Below are 23,873 nucleotides of genomic sequence, written 5' to 3'. Positions count from 1 at the left end.
ATTTTTGAGACAAAACCATAATTTCCATTTTTTTCATTCCCGTAATAGAGATATTTATCTAATACGGTTTCTGATGGGGCTTCTTCGAATATTTGACCACTTTTTGTAAACAAGTAATAAATACATTTGTCCTGATGCCCAAATATATATTCAAAACTCCTACGAAGGATATTGCAACAATTTGTGAAAAAATCGGGTCTCATATTTTCTTATTTGAATCGGGTGGAGTTTGTGCATTCTTACGCCATTTTCATTTTTATTGTACGCAACTACGAACAACCACTTTTGTCGTTTTCATCCCCCTATTTCGAATGTTTCTTTTTCCCTCTGCATCGAATACATCGCTACAAAAGGCTATCTGTCACCACCACATACTCAACTATCGTAGGCTGGCTAAGGAAATAATATAAGGAATCCCTCGAAGCATATTGCGATTGTGTTGTAATTCAGTAAATAGCATATAGGTCTTACACAATTATGTGCGTACATACACATACACTTCTGCATTTTATATCCATTACACACTAACGTAAAATATATGGACGAGAGGAAAAAGAATCAACCAATCGCGAGTAATTGAAATTTTGTGTGCGATTCCGAATAGTTATCGTTTGAAAAAAAAAACGATTATATGTTTTAGATGCTACAACTAAGTAGAGAACTTCAGAAGACTTTTTAACAGAAGTAGGAACAATTACAAAAGGGAAACGATTTGCTTCAAAAGATCATTCTAATGGCCTTGATACGCGAGAAACTGACAGCACATATATCATTGATGGCTCGTGTGACAAAATCTTAAACTCTATCTATACCACATGTAATCTTATCTGTCCGGGTATCGAGGAACATGAATACATTTTCCATCGCCTGGCAAAAATGTCTAGGGAAAAGCAACAATCAAAAACGACGCTAAGATAAAAAAACAATTCAATTTTTCCTTTTTCCAGTGTAGCATTTTTTGAAAATTGTTGCCCAATTACACAGTGACACATTTTTCAACTATAAAATCTTGAACCAATCGAGACCCCCAAAATCTTGAAGCTTGTGATGGTGGAAGAAAATCCCTAGCTGGGTTTTGCATTATTAGCGAAGCATTTCTTTTAAATTAATTTTTAAAATATTCGACTGGGGCGGATTTTAGCACAATTTTCGAATAATACGTACTTATTATTGAGTCTATATCTCGTGAACTATTCGAAATATTGCTTTTCTCTCTTAAGCAATATGTTTCCTCTTAATTAGGTCTACAAATTTTCTCTTGAGATAAAATCAATAAAACAACAACATCATACTGAAAATAGCACAACTGCAAAAAAAAAAATAAAATTTAGACATACTTTTTCCATGTTTTTCACACTTATTTCAGAAACTGCTACTGACTCGGACAAAAAATATATGACAACAAGATAGCCAATAGCAAATCAAACAACTCTTCTTAAAACCCCGATTTCATTGGTTGACTCCTTCACATAGTTATAGCCTCACAAATTCATCAAAATGAACCAAAGAAATTCACTCCCAATTGTATGTTTATAGAAATAAAAATTGCTATGCTTTTTTCAATAAATAGGTACAAAATTGAAGTAAAAATTAAACATGGAAAAAGTAAGTCGAAATTTTAATTTTCTTGCAGTTGTGCTATTTTCAGTATGATGGTGCTGTTTTATTGATTTTATCTCAAAAGAAAATTTTTAGATCTAATTAAGAGGAAAAATATTGATTAAGAGAGAAAAGCAATATTTCGAATAGTTTACGAGATATATATATAGTATTATTCGAAAATTGTGCTAAAATCCACCCCCAGTCGAATATTTTAAACATTAATTAAAAAAAAAACTTAGCTAATAATGCAAAACCCAGCTAGGGATTTTCTTCCACCATCACAAGCTTCAAGATTTTGGGGGTCTCGATTGGTTCAAGATTTTAGTGCTGCACAGTGTTATTATAAGGTTCACAAATACTCATTGAAGTTAAACTCCATTTTTAGATGGTAGATTTATAAATAGTGATTAGTTTGGAGCATAATGAAATATAGCTTAATAGCAACAATTTGAAGACAAATAATCATATGATAGTGGTTTTATGACATTAAGTGAAGACTTTCGGAATTCAATTAAATGGCGTATTACGCCAAAATCTATACTAACACCGGATGCGATATACGAGTATGTGGCTATAAGGTGGAGTGTGTATAAAATGTATCATTTGTCATTCGCCGGAGACCCCATAAATTATATATTATTGATCAGAATAAAATTTATTGTCAATTTAGCCGTGGGATTTCAGAAACGTTTTTTGGAAAACATTGGCTGCAATTACATATTCTTGGTTCTCATTGGCCTCCAATTTTCGGTATTTGACGATTACATCTTATTCGACGGACACGCATAATTTTTGGAGTCAGGTATTTCCCCATCCAATTGCCACATCATTTTAAAGGACATTTAAAGTTTTCTCCGGAAGAATTTAACTCGTTTTCAATTAAATTCATCTCCATAGAATAAAATCATTTGAATTGGATATTTTTATTATGGTGGGGACGAGAAAGTGATTTCAAAGACCTCTACCACTATTTTGGCATTCGCAAATATGTATGTATAGCATATTTTTAAATGGGCATATAAAAAGTCAATACTTTGACGAAATCGGGAGGGGTGTTGGTGTGTAGAATGATTTGCCAGAAGCATAATTTTATTATTATAGCAAGTATTATTTGCTGGATGTCAGAAATGAATGAAAATTGCCATCTGTCCATTGGGCAGTCGTACGGACGTGTGACCACAGCTGATGGTTGATAATTTTATGAGATTCTTTAGTACGGACGAACCTAAGTGAAATCTTTGGAAAGAAGTCAATGTACGTACAGTTTATAACACACAATGGCAGACAATGAATCTATCCTGACCCCAAAGGGTTGTTAAATTATTGGTGTATTGTGGACAGACGAACACATACACACAATACGTATTTGACATACAGCCATGATGAATAATTTGGTCACTTTGGTGGCCAACATTTGGCATAGTTATTGTGTGTCCATAGAAAGGGTTTTGTGTTTTGTAATCCTTATTGCCGGGGGATGTTTCCTGTTATGCGTGCGTACATAAATATATCATATGTAATTGTGTATGTATATATTTATTGACCTTATTTTGTGGTTTGTTGAGTAGATGTGTCGGTATATATAACTTCGGTTGAATTTCCCCCTTTCAGTAATAGGAAAGATTACGCCTTAGCATTCATGACACATTCGCCTCCTGTCAAGACATAACATTGACCATCAATAACGTGTCCGCTTCAACCACCCTACTCCTCACCGATACACCATAAAAATAAAATTATGTGTACGCAACAAAATCGATTTTCGGCAGACATGTATATTCACCCTCCGTTTGCTTTTCAAGTATTTATTATTTAAGAACGAAGAAGGGGTTGAAGTTTAATTAGAACTTTCTTCCTCTTTAGGCCAATATAGCAGATATTCTCTTCAATTAATTTCTTTAAAACATATTCACCGAAGATATTTGTGGGTGATTTGCAAGACGAAAGAAACCAACTACATAGATAAGGAACCAGAATCAACTTTTGTTAGATCTGTAGATATATAGAAACTCAAACCAAAGCTCAACTAATAACATCAATTGTATTAAAACTAGTTTTTCCATTGGGGTTTTTTGTCACTTTTGAAACATACAAAAGACAGGGGAACGTTGCGTCGAACCAATTAAATGTATTCACATAAACTTCGAATTTTCCACCATTCGAAAAGCCATTCCGGAATAATTTCACACACATTTCCATTTCAAAAAACACTTGGTTCGATATTTCCAAACCTTCGGAAGAATTTTTTCTTTTGTAAATCGAAACAATCGAAAGAAAAATTTGCGTCAAATCGGTCAAGCCACTTAGGTTCGAACCTCAAAAATTTGACTTTTAAATCTCTCGAATCCAAATTGAACCAAATGACATTTATTTTATAGATACTTTTATGCTTTAAAAAATTGAGCCGCAAACAACTGTCGGTGGAGTGAAGGAATAATTAGTAAAATACGGAATGATCTGACGCCAAATAAATGCAAGACGTTAATAAATTCGACGAATAAAAGAATAAATGCACAAATTACTGGAAACGTTGATGTCACTCAATACCAAATTTGGTTTATTAATGTCGTACGAAACTATTATGGCCAAAAATTATAACGTATATTTCTAAGTTCCTGAATTCTTTACATTTTTATTAACCGCAATGGATATGAAAATAAGCAATTTTGTACTTTTTATAAAAATAATACAATTTAAATGAAATCCATGGGTTTAACTTTAACCACTGGCCAGTTTTTAATATTTAAAATCTATACATTAATTTAGTCTATTTGTTAAGTGTAATAAATATGGAAACGTGCGTTAATTGCACATTTTTTGTTTTTTTTTTGGTTCGATATTTCCAAACCTTCGGAAGAATTTTTTCTTTTGTAAATCGAAACAATCGAAAGAAAAATTTGCGTCAAATCGGTCAAGCCACTTAGGTTCGAACCTCAAAAATTTGACTTTTAAATCTCTCGAATCCAAATTGAACCAAATGACATTTATTTTATAGATACTTTTATGACTTTAAAAAATTGAGCCGCAAACAACTGTCGGTGGAGTGAAGGAATAATTAGTAAAATACGGAATGATCTGACGCCAAATAAATGCAAGACGTTAATAAATTCGACGAATAAAAGAATAAATGCACAAATTACTGGAAACGTTGATGTCACTCAATACCAAATTTGGTGTATTAATGACGTACGAAACTAATATGGCCAAAAATTATAACGTATATTTCTAAGTTCCTGAATTCTTTACATTTTTATTAACCGCAATGGATATGAAAATAAGCAATTTTGTACTTTTTATAAAAATAATACAATTTAAATGAAATCCATGGGTTTAACTTTAACCACTGGCCAGTTTTTAATATTTAAAATCTATACATTAATTTAGTCTATTTGTTAAGTGTAATAAATATGGAAACGTGCGTTAATGGCACATTTTTTTTTTGTTTAAAGAAAATGGATTTAAATACGCCGGTTATAGGAACACTATTTTACTAAAATGTATAAAATTAATGAAATTTTTATCACTAAAACCGCCGTAGAAAACAATTCGGTCAGAGAAACTGGTAATGGAAGTACTCAAAAGATGGACTTAAATATACCGCAATGGATGTGAAAATAAGCAATTTTGTACTTTTTATAAAAATAATACAATTTAAATGAAATCCATGGGTTTAACTTTAACCATTGGCCAGTTTTTAATATTTAAAATCTAATATTTAAAATCTAATAAATATGGAAACGTGCGTTAATGGCCCATTTTTTTTTTTTTTTTTTTTTGTTTAAAGAAAATGGATTTAAATACGCCGGTTATAGGAACACTACTTTACTAAAATGTATAAAATTAATGAAATTTGTTATCACTAAAACCGCCGTAGAAAAGATGGACTTAAATATGCTTTCAAAATAATGTGTTAAATTTTAAAAATCCACCATTTTGTTCCGAAAAATGTTTTCAATTTCCATGTTAAGTTTGTTTCAAATATTTTTGCCGACACTGTATGGCGGGATATACAAAGTGGGTTTGGCGTAGCATACATTCGAATTGGGATGAAACTAGAACCAATAAAGTGCCTACCAAATTGGAATGTAACTTGTAACTGTAACTAGTATCTGAGTGATACGCTACCGATATACCAAATTCAAGTTCGTATAGGTAGGTCGGGCAGAACTGTGGTATATATGGTAGCTCAATTTAAATCTAGAAAGGTCTCAACAATTTTATTATTAACATTGTCTGGGTTTGTCGCACTGGTCGGATTTGTCCAAATCAACTTATTTTGACTAGCTCTAAGTGGATTATTAATGCCATAACACAATATGCGTGGCGTAGGGCATAAATATTGGACGACAGATTTGTCCCAAACATGAATTCCAAATTCCAATCAATATGTTGTGCATTATTGGTGGGTTTTCTAATATCACGCATGGGCCTATTATCAGCGTACGCTATAACAACAGCGTATGCTTAAAATACAATTTCCAAAACAATATTTGAGTATGTGTGTTGGTGTTTATCATTCTATGTAGCTGAGCGAACGAGCGCGACGCGTGTTAACGCCCCCTTAAAATTAATGATCCTACAAAAGACAAACAATGTGGCATTCGTGGCACACAGGCAAACCTCGTGATCCTCGTGTCCTGGAAAAATATTTTTCTTTTGCCGACGTACATAACTGGCTCCTCTGACTCCCTCACAAAACACACAGATTGCTGCAGCAAGCGAGGCACACGCACGCACGTTGTGTATTTGTTTATTTAGTCGTGTTCAGTTTTTTTTTTCAGAATCCTTTGACAATCTTCATAGTTTTCATTCACCGTTAACCAAATCAGCTGCACATGCGCCTCAATGCGAGATCAGCCGGAATTGGAATCGTTTATTTGGGACTGTCAATTTGTTTTGTCTGTGACCGCACTCGAAGCTGACTAAGCAGTCTTAGGTGCTTCGTTTGCAGACGCTGGACACTCCGGATGGATGCTTAATAAATATTGTCCGCAATGACCATGTGTCGAATCTTATTCAAATGATTGACCCAAGAAGAAATGAGGAATGAACATTTTTGTTTTGCTGACTAATGATGTTGTGTTCCGGTCGTCCACATGAACTCAATCCCTCTCCACCTATTGCCAACAATGGATGACATTTTGTTTATGAATAAATTCGTTTGAATAAATGCCGTTGATTCGGATCAAAGGAGAAACTTCACATTTTAGAGATTGCACCTAGCGAGTAATTTCTAATAGGACGATCCTTGGCTCCACGCGAACCTATGGGGTCTTTTCCGAAATATTGACTACGTAAGTGTGTTGTAAAAAAAACAAGCCTAAGGTTGATTATTTTGTATCTAGATATGTTGTTTGGATATGTTTTCACTTATCTCATCGAGTTGCTCATGAAGGATATCAATTGTGTTATGCATTGAATACGAACTCCTTGAGGTGCTTAGAATGCAAACCCTTTTGTGTACACCTCATATAATACGATATCTTGTGGCCAAATATTTCAACCACAGACATTGTTCTCGCAGCGGAAGTTAGTGTAGACAATGTCCCTTTATCTGAATGACACAAATAATATAAAAACGATATTCTTTTTTTAAAACCCACAATTTCTTTTGTTAAATCCTCATTCAATTATTATTTTTGTTTATCGGTTATCAGTCAGTGTTGATATTGGGATACATTTCCGCAGCTCTTTGTGTCAGATCGGAAGCCAATAATTTCAGTGATAACCATCAGCAAGAATCCATAAAAGCAGAATAATATATGTATTATAGCATGGTATTTGAAGAGGTATTGAAAAGGGTGTGTAATCATATGGTGATCCTAGTATTCACAGATATGTATTTATAACATCTACGATGACCATAAACTTCCGATTTGGATATAAGTTTATCTTAGGACAAAAGTTTTGACGTAACACCTAGTTAAGAGTGCTGTCCTATTTTGAAGATCCCGAGGATAAAAAAGTCATTTAAAAACTTTAAAGTGCGGTCAATGGTTTAACATTCTCTCAGATAATGGAACTGCTCTATTTGTTGTTGTGTCTCCCCCAAACTTTTTTTGTCGTAGTTTTTGTTTTTGCAAAATAGTCAGGCTGAATCCCAGTTTGTTTTTTTTTTAACAACTATTTATTAGTAGGGAAAGTATGTCATTGTCCACCAAGGGGTAAGGCAGGGAAGACTATAGTTACGGATCTCGCCACTGATCCTCATCAGTTGGGGATATTCTCCCCAGAAGCTATTAATGGCTACTTTACAAAAAAAAAACCTTTTATACCCAAATGACCCTTGTAACAAAGCCAAGTATTTAGCTACCTAACCAACGAAATAAACTGCATGAGAATTTTGCCAAAACAAAACATTGTGTCATTGGGAGATAATTTTAGTCGTACTGCGATGATGTCCGGGAGGACCTTACGATATCTACGGATATAAAGTTTGTAGGTAATTTCCACATACTTATTTTATCAATTGACCATCCAAAATATGCGTAAAACCATGTTTTGGAATCCATATTATATATGGGCTTTGTATTCCGATTGGACAGCACATTTAACTCTAAATAGGGAAAGAGTAAATCACGCATATTTGCTGAAATAAATGCTGCACCAAGTGGTTAATGGTTAGCATTGCCCATTCGTTTTATGTGTTTTTTAGATCACCTGCTGTTAATGCAATCCCAAATCAATCCATCTTGACATGGCCTCGCGTGACTGACACAGCCTGAGATGTGTTGCCGCCTGTGGTGAATATGCCTTGTCCTGCACCATTGTCGCATTGTTAGTTCTTGTTTTTTAACCGAGACAAGAGGAGTTAAAAAGGTGTGTTTGACAACCCTACGAAGGTGTAAAAGATACATCACTGCTAACATCCATATTAACCACCAGCCACTGTCCACATGTCAGCCATAGTTTGGCTAATCAGTTCTGCATAGATCGGTGTTCTTCTCATACAATGGACCCAATAATGAGTTAACAATAGCACCATTCTTTTGGAAGACCTAATTGCCAAATAATGCGGTTTTTTCTTCCTATTTTTTAATGGGAAACGTAATGGGACAGACATGGCATTGTACCGTTGGGAGATGTATTCCAAGATTATCTCAAAATGACTGATGGGCTAGTTCTTTGGAATGTTCAATTAAAATCACACAAAGAGAACTTGCAAAAGTTGACTTTATTTGGCATTAGATATTCACATAACCTCTAATACGACTGGATTCATGCTAATTGAATTAAAACCCGAATGCATTCTGATTAAATACTATTTATCTATCTACCTATATCAGAGCGCATACAGTGGCGGAAAAAGTAATAAGAACGATTTTCTTTTCGTTATTGAATTATTCAAGATTTTGTCTTACTAATTTGTTATTATTGTTGGAAAGCAGCGTCCTCTTATTTTGAATCCAAGACATTTAATTATTTGTTCCCTATTTCATACTGATCCTTTTTACTTTAAAGAAATAATAAGTAATCCTTTACTTGTTTCTCGTTCTTACTATTTTTCCACCACTTCGTATAAAAGAGTAGCGTCATAAGTGTTTGCTGATCATCAACGCCCGAAGCGGCTAAAACTAGAATTTTGAAAATTTGCATGTCCATCGATGTTGGGACGAAGTTAGAAATATAATTTTGAAATTTAGAATGCAGGTTTGTACATGATAAACAAAATTGTATTCGATATGGAAAGAAATCCTAAAATGTACTAAATATTGTATTTGGCGGACTGGATATAGATAGAAGTCTACAATTTTAAGTATCTTAAACTATGACAAAGGAAATGAAGCATGCAAATTTCTTTTAGAATTTTGTTCTAAAAAGTACTAAAAAGGAACGACTATCAATATAATGTTGTACGTATATGTTCTTCGAAGAGATTAAATTTCGATTTATGAATGTTCTATTTAATATATACGACGATTTTTATTTGTACTATAATGCTAAAAAGGTCCGAATGTAAGAAGGTTCACTAGTAACTGTCGAATTTGCAACGGAGCTCGTGCAAATTCACCAAAATATATTATGATATAAAAATAAGAACGTACTCTTTCATAAAATGAAAAAAAACTAATTGACAGGGCATATACGTCAGATAGATCCTAGCGCCAAAGCAACACTAAAAAACACGTTGCTTATACAAATTTAAGTACAGTCAATGCTCGATATTACGAAGTTCATTGATACCATAACGAATTCCTTTACATTATAAATATAATTAACAAAAAAAAATCCGCTAAAGAAGTAGCTGGTAAATGTATATATCTCTCGAATGATATTCAATTTCAATATATATCCCAACAACACTGATCGCTGAAATACTAGGACGCTAAATACATTCTATATTGCATTCGTCAAAATGCTAAATGCGTGCCACGTCGATTGGGAACACGTGTTTATTGTATGTAAAAATAATATTGTCCAAAAATGAAACCTCCCATTCCATTTTTCATATTTCCATTTTTCCTACTAAGTAAGAAATGTACCCAGAAGAGGAATAATATTTATTTAACATATAATATCGGAATAATTTGTAAAGAGTTTCGGAAAAACAACCACATTCCTACTACACCAGGAGGAGCATGGCAACAGTTGCTTAAAAATAACAAAGGACAATTCACAGAAAGGATTGTTTTTTTTTTTTGGCTCGGAGAGCACAAACATGGAACGTGGATTAAGTTATTCAAACTCGACACTGATCGCGTTGAGAAAGACGCATTCTAATGATGTTGTCATGCCATAGGACAATGTCGCATGCCTTTGCGTTTAGGAACACGGAGAATCAATTGGCAAAATGATCCGTCTGCCACTGCTCTCTGGGTGAGCAAACTGCGACTGCGTCAAACTGAGAAATGCTAATGATCGTTGGTTCCGGTTGTTCTACTTACTAACTCTCCATCTTGAACGATTTGTAATTTGAACTAATGAAGCAACAAAGATGTGGACCACATGTGATACGTCCTAGTGTGTGTGATTAATGATTGCTTAATTTGTTAACTGTGGACTTTGGCAAGGACAATTAACGGGACTCCCACGTCGGCTTTGGAAACTGCGCCATGCCTAGCACACATACATCCATAGTCCGACCACGAATTTTCATTGAATAGATGTTGATGGTGTCCGAAGTTAACATCAACAGAAAGGGTTCCAGATCCCAAAGAAAGGCAACGGTTCGAATTGGTATATTTATTTACGTATGTTGTTTTTATTATTATTATTTTTTTAATATTATTACTAGTACGTGAATAAGTACGGCTCCACATAACCATGTTATGTTCGAAACAAAGAATAAATATTATGTCGCTAATTAAATTTTCCCATACCTTAATATCGACATTGCGGATTCTGTGGTATTTGTTACAATTACGAAATGTAATCCTTCGACTAGTCAGATCATTGCGGATCAGAGTCCAACAAGTTCATTGATCCATGATTAGTCTAATTTTTAAATGGAATTTCGAAATCTCATGTATGGATTTGACGTTGGGAATACACATGCCCACATGTTTGCCTGCTGGATAAGGAACTTTGGTAGGCGTGTGCTTCGAACAATCCGCTCTTTGGCAAATGATCAACGGGTTTTGTTCGAAAGAGTACGCAACGCCAAGGAACATTTTGTAAACAATTGACCTAATTAAAGCCTCCTCAATAAATGGGCTAGAGCGTCTTAAGCCCCTAACAAACACTGGCCCACACGCACACACATGCGCAGGGCCACGCATGCGCGCATGAGATCAACGATTTCTAGCTGGCGGCAGGTAGCCTACCCTGTTATTTGCGTACGTGTAATTCGCCGCTCACGCAGAAGTATTTGCAAATCCGGTAGCTTAAACGAGTTAAAGGAACTTGAGCGGAACTTAATCCCATAAATTTGGGAAAAATTCGATTTTAATCAGGTTAATTCAGGTAATAATCTGTGCAGAAATTACGTATGCCATCCAGCGCTCAACTAGTTAGCACGAGAATAAGACAGATTAAAACGATCTGGATTTGCGAAGATAACACCAGCACCAACGAAATCCTCCTATAGCCCGAGGGGCAAACAGCGATTAGAGCGCGACATTTTAATTTAATCTCGGCCAGACTTAAAGTGGACTTAAGCTAAAGCAGACGCTCGCTCCTTCGATTCCTAACGGCTGGATCAAAAATTGTGTAAGTAACAAATTGTACTCTTTTCGCATAATCTGATCCAGTTTTTCCCTTAAACTCGACCTAATGCCCCCAGATTAAAGAGTTCGACTGCATTGTTTGGCAAATACGATAGATGTTACAGTTTATTGCAAGCCCCTTGGCAATTTTTGTCGGTTGAATCTAAATATCTGTATGTGCAGCGAAATTCAGAGATATATTAAAACTTCAACATCAACATACCCAAATAAATAATCGAACCGCGTGTTTTTATACAATTCGAAACGATCGAAAACCATGCCATATTAACAAGTTATTACAAATATGTACTTAGTTTGTTGATTCCCGACATCTGTCTATATATTTGGATGGTGCTGGCTGGAACATGAGTTTCTTTTACAGCAAAATTATAGTTGGGGTCAAAAGATAAAACGAAACTCATTTCTCTCCAATATGAAGTGAAACATTAAAAAAAAAACAACTCACGAATCAAAATCTAAACGAACGAACATTATCAGTATACATGTATAAATAATAGTATTTAGTATTTGGGATCTCATGTAATACCTATACACGTACGCATAAATCTGATTTACCATAGTACCATTGTATTGGACAAACTTTTATCGATCATCGTCTTTGTCAAGCTTTGGTCCATACTAAGTTTTATGACAACCCGTAGTTATGACGAGGGCATAGAACTAATATTTTGTGGTTTTAAAAACTTCTTGGCAGAAAAAAGGTTTAAAATGGTCTATTACTTATAAACATAATTCCAACGAATTATGAACGAGGGTTAAAAATTGAAGCGTCAGCGTTTTGAAAGTGGATTTCTCGAAGCCCTTGCATTTTAGGTATTTGGTGACATTGGCAATATTACTGATATAAACGTGAACAAGAGAATATGTAGATGTCAATTTGGGAACACTAGCCATTTCCAGATTATTCGTCCAAAGTTACGATCAAAGACAATCTTCAGTTCAGAGGAATCATCAGGAATGTCATCGTTGTGACAAAGCAAACGCACTAACATGGAAAATAAATAAAAAATAGAATGCCGTTAGAAGGCAATATGGTAATGTCCGCCACCTGACTATAAACCAACAAAGGGAAATTTTTTGCCCATGCGTCTGCCTGCAATAATCATAATTGACCACTATGACTTTGGCAAATATCAAATCTTGCCGCCAATGTGCAAATGACCACAATAGGTTCCGTAAACAATGGGCGACATAGCATTCCAACTAACGGGTATTTGAGTCATTGTGGCTAGTTCGGCCGTAGTTGATGATCTTAAGGCCAGTGCCGCCAGTTCGAATCACATTTGCCAGTTAACGGCAATTGATCCTCATATGAGCCAACACACATCATAACTGGATACTACTACGCATTTAAGGACATGGCATTTCTTGTAGTATAATTTGTTTGTTTTCCCTGTGAACGGTTTTCTGCTGAGTCAACTCAAACAATGTTGTGATGGTAAGAATGATGTCCCACTCGGACACATCCTCTGCGGTAGGATGTGGTCCCGCAGAAATGTGTGAAGGTCTGTCATGCCGTGTCGCACAATAGCCCAGCTTATTAGTCGGAAAATTGTTGCATTGTTGTTCAGTCGGTGCATGTAATTTCCAAAGAATGGTGTCCTCTACGGATCTCCCTATCTTTGTTTGCAACATTTTACAGAAGTTTGTTCAACGTTAATGAGAAAATTGCTATGTAATAATCTGTGACGACGTGCCCATTGTAATTTCATCGTTTCACCTTAAGAACGCATTGGACATAGTGGATTATACCAGGTTATTGAAATCCAATACAAAATTAATTTCCTAATAATCTAATATGCATGCACCTACATAGTATATATGTACATATATATGTTGCTAAAAATTAAACAAAATCAATCAAGATTTTTGAAATGCTTTGTAAGAAGTAAAACTTTAAGAAATGTTCCCTATGTCTTCTAGGACTTAAAGTAGATAAGACTACAACATCGGGATCAAAAAGCAAGGTACATATCTAAACTGAGTATACATACATGAGTTTATGGTTTCGCCAAGCATTCCAATTTTAGAGAAAGGAACATGTTGCAAGGAGTCGTCCCCATTTTCACCATCGCCATTTTAAACGAAACCGCTCACAACGAAGTATTTGTTGAAATTGTCTCGTAACTATCGAACAAGCACAACACGAACAAAAAGGTGGGTTTGGTTTTACGTCGCTGATTGGTTGAATAAAAACGGGTAGTTTCCGCTTTCCGCATTAATTGTACGACACAGCAAGCGGCAGCCATTTTCTAAAATCGAGAATATCGTGAAAACAATATAAATTAAAAAAAATTATATGCTATTTTTTTAATAAATAAAAACGGACTGAGCAAATTACTCCAGTAAATATTCGTAAATGTCACAAAAATAAAAAAATAATTTAAACTAACTGAATGTGTTGTATATATACAGTCTTTTTTTTTTTGTAAATATAGACAGATATCCTACAATTTGAAGTAACTAGACTAAAATTCCAAGCAATAAAGTTACATTTAATAAATTGAACATATCAGATATAAATTTCGTAAGATATGCGTCATTTTTGAACAATCGAATGCAAAATTAAATGCGTACTCGATATTTTTAATAATTTCTAATTTTTTAATTTAAAGAAAATAGAAAAATGCTAAAATATGCGTCCATTACCAGATTCATTGAACATGACGTGACATCTCAAAAATTACCTACAAGATATAACGCTTCTTCTTCACGAATTTTAGAGTTACCAGCATAAAATTAATCATTAAGTAAATGTTCTGTATGTTGAGGATATTTCACACGATTTCAGCCTAAATAGCTGTAATTTGATATGGTTTCTCATTGTGTGACAACTCTTGTTACCAACAATGATCAACATTGGTCTAATTTTTCCCCGAAAACAAATTCGGTATTGTGGGGAGTTTCGGCAGGTTTTTCAACCGAATCAATATTGGCCCCCTTTAACGGATATGTCCATAAAACTGTGCCCTCAAAATGTCGGTATTTTGAGAAGTTTGGGTTCGGTTTTTTTCAATCATATTGATTCACGTTTACGGGTAGCTCCCGTATAACGGTTCCCCATAATTTCGGTTTTTTGTGCAGTTTTAAATATTAGGGGGGTTTTAGAGTGATGAGATTTTTGGGAAAAATCCAATCAAAATTTTTGAAATTCAGGACATTGTAAGTCGCAGCATAGTTCCACAGGGGTTGAAAATTGTTTAAAAAAATATTAATATTGAAAACGAATAAAAGGCGATCTTCTAAATGAAATGATCATTAGAAACGATCAAAGAACTAATATTGCTTGTATTATTATATCATGCATGTACATATATATATATATACAATATTCCCAAGTTTTAAACATAGCTGAAACCGAGATTCACCTCTTAATAACACGAGACTTAGAAAAATTAAATATTTTTGGATTAATTGATCTGTCATTGCAAACTTTTCATGATATTGCCACCAAAGTTTTGTGTGGAAGCTGTATCTACTTTAATGTAAAAAAAAATGGGTAAAACAAGGTGAAGCAACCCAGATTTTGTATTTTTTTGTCTCGATTTCTGACTAAGCCACAGCATTTTTCGTGCTAAAGTAAAAACCTACAAAATAAGGAGTACTTCCCTTATTTATCCTTTTTCGAAAATTTATCTGCATTTACTTTTAAATAATTGTGACATGTTATGTTTCAATGCACAAACAGGAATTTACAAAATATCAATTACAGGATTGTTGTACTCCCCAATCTTAGTAATTTGTTATATATATATATATTACATACCCAAAATATATATTTGGTATGTTATATACCATATCCAATATATATATATATATATATATATATATATTGGGTATGTAATATTCCAAACCACAGTGATATCCATCCAAAGGTGAACATTCTGTTTTTTATTTTATATCATTCCTTTGCAATTGAAGCCAATTTATAATTCATGTGGCCAATTTAAAGTTTGTTACAAAGATATAATTTTAATTGTATTATAATATTAATACAATTATTTGTACTCGGCTCAACATATTATCACATCATAACTACTTAAAATCCTATTTTCCGGCGAAATGTTTATACCTGTCATTTGAAAATATTGTGGACTTCATTACATTTTTTCGATGTATAGGGTGTATATCGAAATCAGATGCGCGTTAAAGCCGTATGGGCATTATTAATTATTTGCATTTTACGAGTTTTTGGTCATGGATTACCCGATTTAGACGCAATTTAAAAAGCATATTTTCACAATATACTTTTAGTATTCATATTTATAGAGTCACACGATTTATTTGAAAGGCCTTATAATAATCCACAGGATGTATACATTATTTGTCTAATTTTCTATGAAAATTCCTAAAATTTCTCGTATAAAATTAAAAAATAAATATGATGGCATTATTTCTTCAAGAACAAATTTTCCTTCATTTCTCGCTTTGTTTGCTATTGATATCTTTTTATTTAGCGTGGTGTTTAGAACATGTAGATAGTTTTGAATTAATTATTAGGTGGGTTCGAATGGATTCGGAGTCAGGACGTATTCCCATATATATATATATATATATATATGTACAAAAGGCGTACACATCATCCTTATCAAAGGAGAATGGAAGATATTAAAAATTCCATTATCCAGCATTACTTTTTATTCTGGATTGAATGATGTAGTATTGCGGATCACCACAACACCGCCCAAGTCCAATTTATTTTCCTCATCTGTGTATTGAGGCAAATACATCTTCGAGAAATGCCACCCATTTTAACTGGAAAATTGGGATATACGACTTGGGTATCAATTGCTGTAAAAAATAGGCGTATGGGCGAGACATAAATCCTAAGAAAAGCAAATGTACAATAGCTAATTTACCATCAAATTGGTAGGACTGGCAATTGTTATTCAACGAATAATGAACATGCAAAATTATGAAAACTGAAGGACAAACAAAGCAAAGAGCATTAAATTATAGATAAACCACAAAAGATTATGCCAAAAGTGTAAAAATACAAATGAAATCCCGTTTTGTCATTATTTCCTTGTAAGAGGGAGGTCTGCAACAATAACAAACAACAAAGCAAGGATTTAATACAAAAAGATGTTGTTGACTTAAAGATATAACTAGACACAAACACACACACATAGGCACAGGCAAAGGACTTAAGTACATATATGGAAAATGCAATCCTCCTACCTTTGAACCCAACTACAATTTGGATGTCACTACGTAGAATTTTTCTCCGCTCTGTGTAAGAATAAAAATTACAATATTTTTATGTGTTTCAATTATTAGTGCCTTTATTTGTTCTTAATAACATGATTTAAATCGTAAACTCCACGAACACATTTTAGTTTTACACCGGGTACATCTTGAACTCGACCCACGCGACATAAAACTATGTTATGTTCTTGCAAGTTGTGACCGATGCCGGGAACATATGCTACCATTTCCTTTCCTGTAGACAATCGCACCAATACACACTTGCGATTGGCCGAATTGGGTTTCTTCGGCTTCTTGATAAGTGTCTTCAGAACAACGCCTTTGGCAAATGGTTTACCATCCAGAGGTTGGCGGGGAGGACGTATCTTAACATGGGGTCCGGTACGATGCATTTGAGACAATGAGGCCATTTCTCTCATTTGTTGCATGGAATTATTTATGACTGAAAGAAATAAAGAATACATTAATTACCCCAATCCAGACTGCACACCAAGGTGTATAGCAATGATTCAATCTCGGGGACTTTTGTATCAAGCTCTATTAAAGAGCACGTTGTATGCATTTGGAAATTTCACGTTTCCAAAATAACAAATATTTAATAAGTATGGTCGTACCAGGGCTCGCAAATACTCATAAGAGACAATTTCCACTAAGACCGCATTTCTTTTTCAAAAGAAAGTCCAAGCCAAAACGAAAAGGGTCAATCGCAAATGCCATTGTTTGGGCACACAAAGAGAAACGTCGAGATTAATATCTATCAATCACGCCGTGGAATCTAGCCTTTTATGTTGCAGAAAACGTCATTTGGTGGTAATTATAAAAAACCGTATGCGTGCAAATGGACGACAACTGAATTTTCTCATTGACCACCATCACTCGACAATGACTGCAGATTTTTCACAGAGATTAAGTCGAAAAAGGAATAACCGAACTCTATGTTGAGTTTGTTTAGAACAATAGCAATCACATTCCATTAAAAATGCACATTTCATATTTCCATGCTCGTGTCTGTCCGAGTTAATAGACCGGCTGGTTTGAGCCTACGTACAGATAAATATTTGTTGCAAAAAGAAGTGACAATTTATAGCTGTTTCATTCTATTTTGTTTGGGCAAATATTCCTCTCATTAATCCGTTATGTATTCGATTTATGTACTCTGGGTTTTATTATTAGAATGCAGCATCTGTCAGGCATTGTTACTCGCTGCAATAAGGAGACACCATCCCCAAATAAAAACCACTATTTAACACGCGTTGGACACACTTTAACTCGTTTATGTTGTGGTTTGTGTGGCGAATGTCTGTAAAATATAAAATACCGCAAATTCCCAAATTCACAGTGTTTAACGTAAACTGTCTTTATATACATGTCAATTATCAGTACAAATATTTTGTTTTCTCTATTTTGTGAGAGCAAATAAAAAATGTTTGGCGATTGGTTTTGTAGCTTGAATATATATTCCTCCGTTTTTAAATGAGCTTTGAAGGATTTAGTTCAAAATGTTAACATAATTAACCCTGTAAACGAAGCAAACAAGCATTTACTAAAGAAAAAAAGTAAATGACATATTTTTCAAAACCAAGGAGTTTGGTCGTAAGTTGTAGAATTACCCGAAGATCCTCTAAGTTAGATTTCTGGCTGTTATTTGAATAGATTCCATCCCTTTTTCTGATAACAGTTGTATAACTATTAATCATTATTTTTTATTATGTTTTAATAACCACGATGACATGACATATGTATATTGAACTTTTTCAGTTCGATCTTTCTAGGTAACTGCTACGTCCACTAGTTTTGCTAGTTAAGTTAGTGAAATGTAGATTTATCATTCGTGGCCCGCAATGGTTATCGTGATTGTTAAAATGTTACTTGTCTTATTTTATATGTGGAGGATATTAATATTATTTTTAGAACAAGTGTATTAATAAGAGCTTTCTGAAACGTGGTCTTCGACTATGTAATTATTGTGAATAAATAAATAATCCACAATATATGGGAGGAATTTGATTTTGATTCAAAAATATTAAAAGTCACCCAGTTGATGCAGGTGTTCTAAGCATAACAAATAGCTCAAAGCAACGTTTATTATTGTCGTTAATAATCCGAATCTACTTGTAGATTTTCACAATGAAAGTGTCAAAAAATGTATCCAACTATGCAACAATTTCAATAACTACATATATGTGCATGCTTTGTTTTTTTTTTTCATTGTCCTTTTCAGGCATGCAAATCCACTGCATTGCGTTATTAGAATTCCTCAAGTTCCTTTTGTCCATTTGCATCCCTTTTTTGGTGTGCAATGTGTGTCCATGACCACTTTATCGTTGAACAATAGCAAAGACAAACACATCGAAAGGATTAAGTCCGTTTGTAATTTCCCATACACACAATGGGTGGTCGAATTGATGGGCAAATTTGAATTTGACCATTATTTCACACAACATGTGTGGTTTTTGTGAGTGAGAGTTTGAGAGTCCATTGTCTTCTGGAGAATTGCAATACCATATTTCGCCGTTTGTGACTGTACTGAATCAATACCAAATCCTTAATATCTCATCACATTATTATTGAACCTTTTTTTACTTTTTTCCAATTATAAATACCCTCTTTCAAAAAATAAAGTAAATAGTTTTTCTTCTTCTCGATAATAAGAAAAGGATTGAAAAAAAATAGTTAAGAAATGATCGTGCTCAAAATGTGCCATATCATTCTACTAATAAAAATAAGTTCGCAGTGATCAATATGTTTTTGAGATTTGATTGGCGTTTGCCTGAAGCGCGACACATATCATGTGACAAATAAAACCGTAAACACAGATGTTCTTGATGGCACGGGTAGAAATATAATGAATAAGTGAAAGAGTTTCCTTTTTATTTTGGTTTCAAGGTGTATTTAATAAGGGGTAAGTGACAATCATATGGTTTTAAAGTTTTTTCTTTATTGTTTCTAAAGAAAATTGTCAACCACATTTTCAATATTTCATTTCGATTTTAAAATTTGTCTTTAAATTTAGTGTTTTTAATAGGCAAATAAAAAGGAAACTTAGGCTTAAATCAGTTTTAACCCCGTTCGCTGATTTGGTCACATATTTTATGTTATGTGCTGAAATCTGTCCATAAATCTCAGCTATCCATACGATTATGTTACGTAACTTATATTAGTGTTTGCTAAAATCTCCGGCGGAAGTTAGAAACGCATATGGACAGATTGTATACGGTAAACACAATTCCCTTGATTTAGTCGTTGACCGGGAATTTATGTCTCTTAAATTTTCTATAAGAAGTCGATATTTGATGTCACTTCCTCGAAAAAATAAATTCTAATTTACAATATAAAAACATCACAAGGAACCAAGGGCTGTATGTGAGAAACTTTTCAAAATTAATCGCGACCGGGCCTTAAACATTACTTTTTACTCACCTAAAACCCCAAGAATACACAAATGCATTAAATATTCTTCAAAGAATAGAATTATTAATTGTTTTTGTTTATATTTGTCAAAAACAAATTGTCAGCATGACAATTTAATTTCTATAACAACAATGTTGGTTTGGTAAAATATTTGTTGTTGTATCTGATGCATATATATGTTTATATACATATATATATATATATATATTAATGTGGTATATTTTGAGTAGGTATAGCTCGAGAAGAAACCGCACAAGACAAAACTTCATTACTAATTGCGAACGCCTATTATGAATCCCAAGGAATGAAAAATTAAGTTTACATTCATAAGAATACGGAAAACATTCTCAGATTCTAGATATATCAACATAAAGAACATATCTGGGAAAAAACGTTTTATACTCTCTACCATGGTATAATTATTACAAGGTAGGGCACAGCTACCAACCGATTACAATTTTTTCTCAAGGTGGCTTGTTCCAGGAAATCAAAATAAATTGGCATTTTATTTTGGTAGGAATATTTGACACCCAATAAGAATCAAATTAGAATTATGGGTCCATTTTGGAAAGCAACCAAACTCCAGTTGGGATTTCAACTAGCAACATTATGTATATCAACTTTTCTTAGTTGCCGTCGATAATACTGTTTTGTCACTTCTTTAACTAGAAATATTGTAAACAAAAATTGAATAGAATATTTCAGAAAAACTAATTTTAATTGATATAAGCTCAGTGGAACTATTTCTTAATGATGTGCAAGGCGTGTCATCTATTAAAAGGCATTTAAGAGATAAATTCAATCCATTAAAACTACTATCCGTACCAAGGTAGATATATGTGCCTTGATCCGTACTGTGCGTAGATGTTTATGTCTACAGAAATGTTCAATCAACTGCTCATTTTAGCTTCAAGGCGTATTTTCGACTAACAAAAGATGCCATTGTGTACTTAGTTGAAGCAATAAACCCTGGTTTCCGAAAAGACCGGCGGCCAACAGCAATTCCTCCTCTCTTAAAAGTGTATGCAGCTCTGAGGGTTTTTGCGGAGGGAAGTTTTCAAAAGTCCCATGGCAATGACTTCAACCATGGCATGCTTCAACCCACAATATCGGTGGTTTTGACCGAAGTTGTCCGGCTAATAGAAGAAAAACTTTGTAAAATTTGGATTGTTTCCAAATTATCAAAGGAGGAAAAAGGGAAGAATAAACATTTTTTATTCGAAAACAAAGTTCCCGGGTATTGTCGGATGTATAGAGTGCACTCACGTACATATCAAGGGCCCAAAAGAAGATGTTCGTCACGCTCTGTCATTCATTTGGAGTGTGTGTTGGTGGACCAAAGCTGTTAAAGTTCTCTGAAATGGCCTTCCACACATCATCGGTAGTGGCTTTGGTTTGACCAAAAGCCCGCACGCCGCGTGCTACATTTATGTGAGCTTCCATCCGGGCAATTAAGACCTCAAATTGTTCTTTTGTAGTAATTTTAACCATTAAACCTACAAATTTCACTTATTATTGTTAAACACGACTAAACAACAACAAGAAATAAATGGTTGCCGAAAAATTCTATTTGAAGCAACTGAAGATGACAACAGTTGCCTGCATAATTCAAATTTGGCTACTGGCAACGCCACTAAACTATGGTTTCCATCCGTAATCGACCCATTAATTCTACTAAAAACGTAAAAAACCCTATTGCAGTGAATTCGACTAAAGACCGACATTTTTTGTAGGTGGATTTGCTATTCAATGGAAACCTAAACAATGAGGATACCGTTATATGCCGGCTATCCTCAAAACTCCATCGATATTTGCTTTGGGAGCTATCATAAAAAGGGGACCGATACCGATAATATATAGTGGGGAGTATTATTCATTTATTTATTCCAAATGCCAAAAAAGTGGTATCAATGACATAATGTCCTAAAAACTAATAATACATAAATAAAAAAAAATGGTTACTTCTTCCTTTTTTTGCTAACCAATGGGAACTCAAAGTACCGAAATACAGCCAATTCGATTGCGTATCGTTCCAAAACTTGCGAATATGGTGGCTATCATCATGAAAGGACCGATATCGATAATTACTATTAGGAAGATTTGGTACCTAATGAAAACTCCAAGTAATAAATTACTGCCAACTCGGTTGGAAAACATGCGAAAAAATGGGGGCTATTGATAGCTAAAATTACGATTTATTGCAGAAGTCGATTTGCCGCTCATTTTCGGTTCCCAATTAAAATTTTCTGCATTCGAGAGATGGATTTATTTAGCAAGTTATTTTGCAAGTGGTGGGATAAACCTAAGGGAGTTAGCACGTATCTAATTTATTCTGTCCACAACTTTGTGAAAACAACGGCAGAGGTTTCCAATATATATACAATGGAATGGAGGTGTGCACTATAAGAGAAAAAAAAACAAACCTACCTTGCGTAGTCAATTGTTTCGTAACATTGAATGTTTGCCTCAGGAAATTCATGGCTGCAGATTAGAAAGGGAATTACAACTGAAAAATCAAAGTATGCCCAGATTATTTTCAACATTTGTAATTGTTACAATGGAGAGGAGTATCATACCATTCAAAACAACGATTTTGTTCCTCCCGTGCTCTGGTCTCGTGTTCAGGCCTTTAGTCAGATGCAAAAAACAAGACCGCCCTATTATAAAAACGTTTCGAACATGGAAAATTGGTGAGACAGGAGAGAATAGCCGATGAAGACCCTATCAAAACGTAAATGGAAGACACTCATCAAGTTTACGAATGAGTGTGAAGAACAACGCCGTGACACTCGTCATGTTTAGAAAGAAGGCGAAGAAGAAGTGACAAAAATTGTTTCATTCCGTTCTGCGGGTTGCCACACAGCCAAACAGTCGCTTATGGTCATTTGTGTTTTAATATTTAGAACTATAAAGTTTACATTACATTTTAAATAATTTTAAAGGTATTTTAAATAATTAAAATTTGCCAGACAAAATTTTCTATAATTTTTAAATTCTTATCTAAACTGCGGGGAATATGGTGGGCGGATATGTCAACTGTTGTCGTTGGAAAATTAATGGGGCCAAAGAATTCGAATTTGTATCTTTATCTTTGGAACAGGTTTAATTGTTAAAAAATCGTTGACTGAACAAGTTGAAAGAAACTACTCTGTGAAATGAACGATCGGAGCGGTCGGTACTAGTTACGAGGTCAGGTTCTTTGGTTCCGTTAATTCCATTTGATCCTATCGTTCATTTTTACTATTTTCCCCTAGTTCTCTTGTTTCGATCCAATCGTTCACCTAAATCTTCCCGTTGATTGACTGAATTAAATTGTGCCAATGAACGATTTGAACTAAAATACACAAATTGCCAACAAATGTCATGAATTAGGGCCCAACACATAATTGATGACACAAAACCAACACAAAACTGATTATGTCTGGGGACATCTAAGTCGAAATTCGGAGGTGTACTCGATTTGTCGATCATCAATATAGCGTTGCC

General features: G+C 34.1%; 1 protein-coding gene across 1 annotated transcript; it reads right to left on the bottom strand.

The window, feature by feature from the left end:
* Positions 1-17,053: 17,053 nt before the first annotated feature.
* On the bottom strand, positions 17,054-22,866 carry LOC133338903 (small ribosomal subunit protein uS12m). The gene is made up of 2 exons (XM_061547032.1): positions 22,815-22,866; positions 17,054-17,418 (listed from the first exon to the last, which is right to left on the bottom strand). The coding sequence occupies exons 1-2, from the start codon at positions 22,864-22,866 to the stop codon at positions 17,054-17,056; spliced, it is 417 nt and encodes a 138-aa protein (XP_061403016.1).
* Positions 22,867-23,873: the final 1,007 nt, after the last annotated feature.

The sequence above is a fragment of the Musca vetustissima genome, unplaced genomic scaffold, assembly GCF_032173495.1.
Source record: "Musca vetustissima isolate MV318-11 ecotype Yass unplaced genomic scaffold, APGP_CSIRO_Mvet_v1 utg704, whole genome shotgun sequence".
Lineage (NCBI taxonomy): Eukaryota > Metazoa > Arthropoda > Insecta > Diptera > Muscidae > Musca > Musca vetustissima.
Note: the sequence above shows the minus strand (reverse complement) of the source record. Positions and strands in the feature narration are given on the sequence as shown.

Bases quoted from the DNA above. Each gene is read 5' to 3' on its own strand.
- LOC133338903 (XM_061547032.1), bottom strand. From the start codon at position 22,866: ATGAATTTCCTGAGGCAAACATTCAATGTTACGAAACAATTGACTACG. The intron at 17,419-22,814 runs GTAGGTTTGTTT...TATTTCTTTCAG, and splicing joins GAAACAATTGACTACGCAAG to TCATAAATAATTCCATGCAA.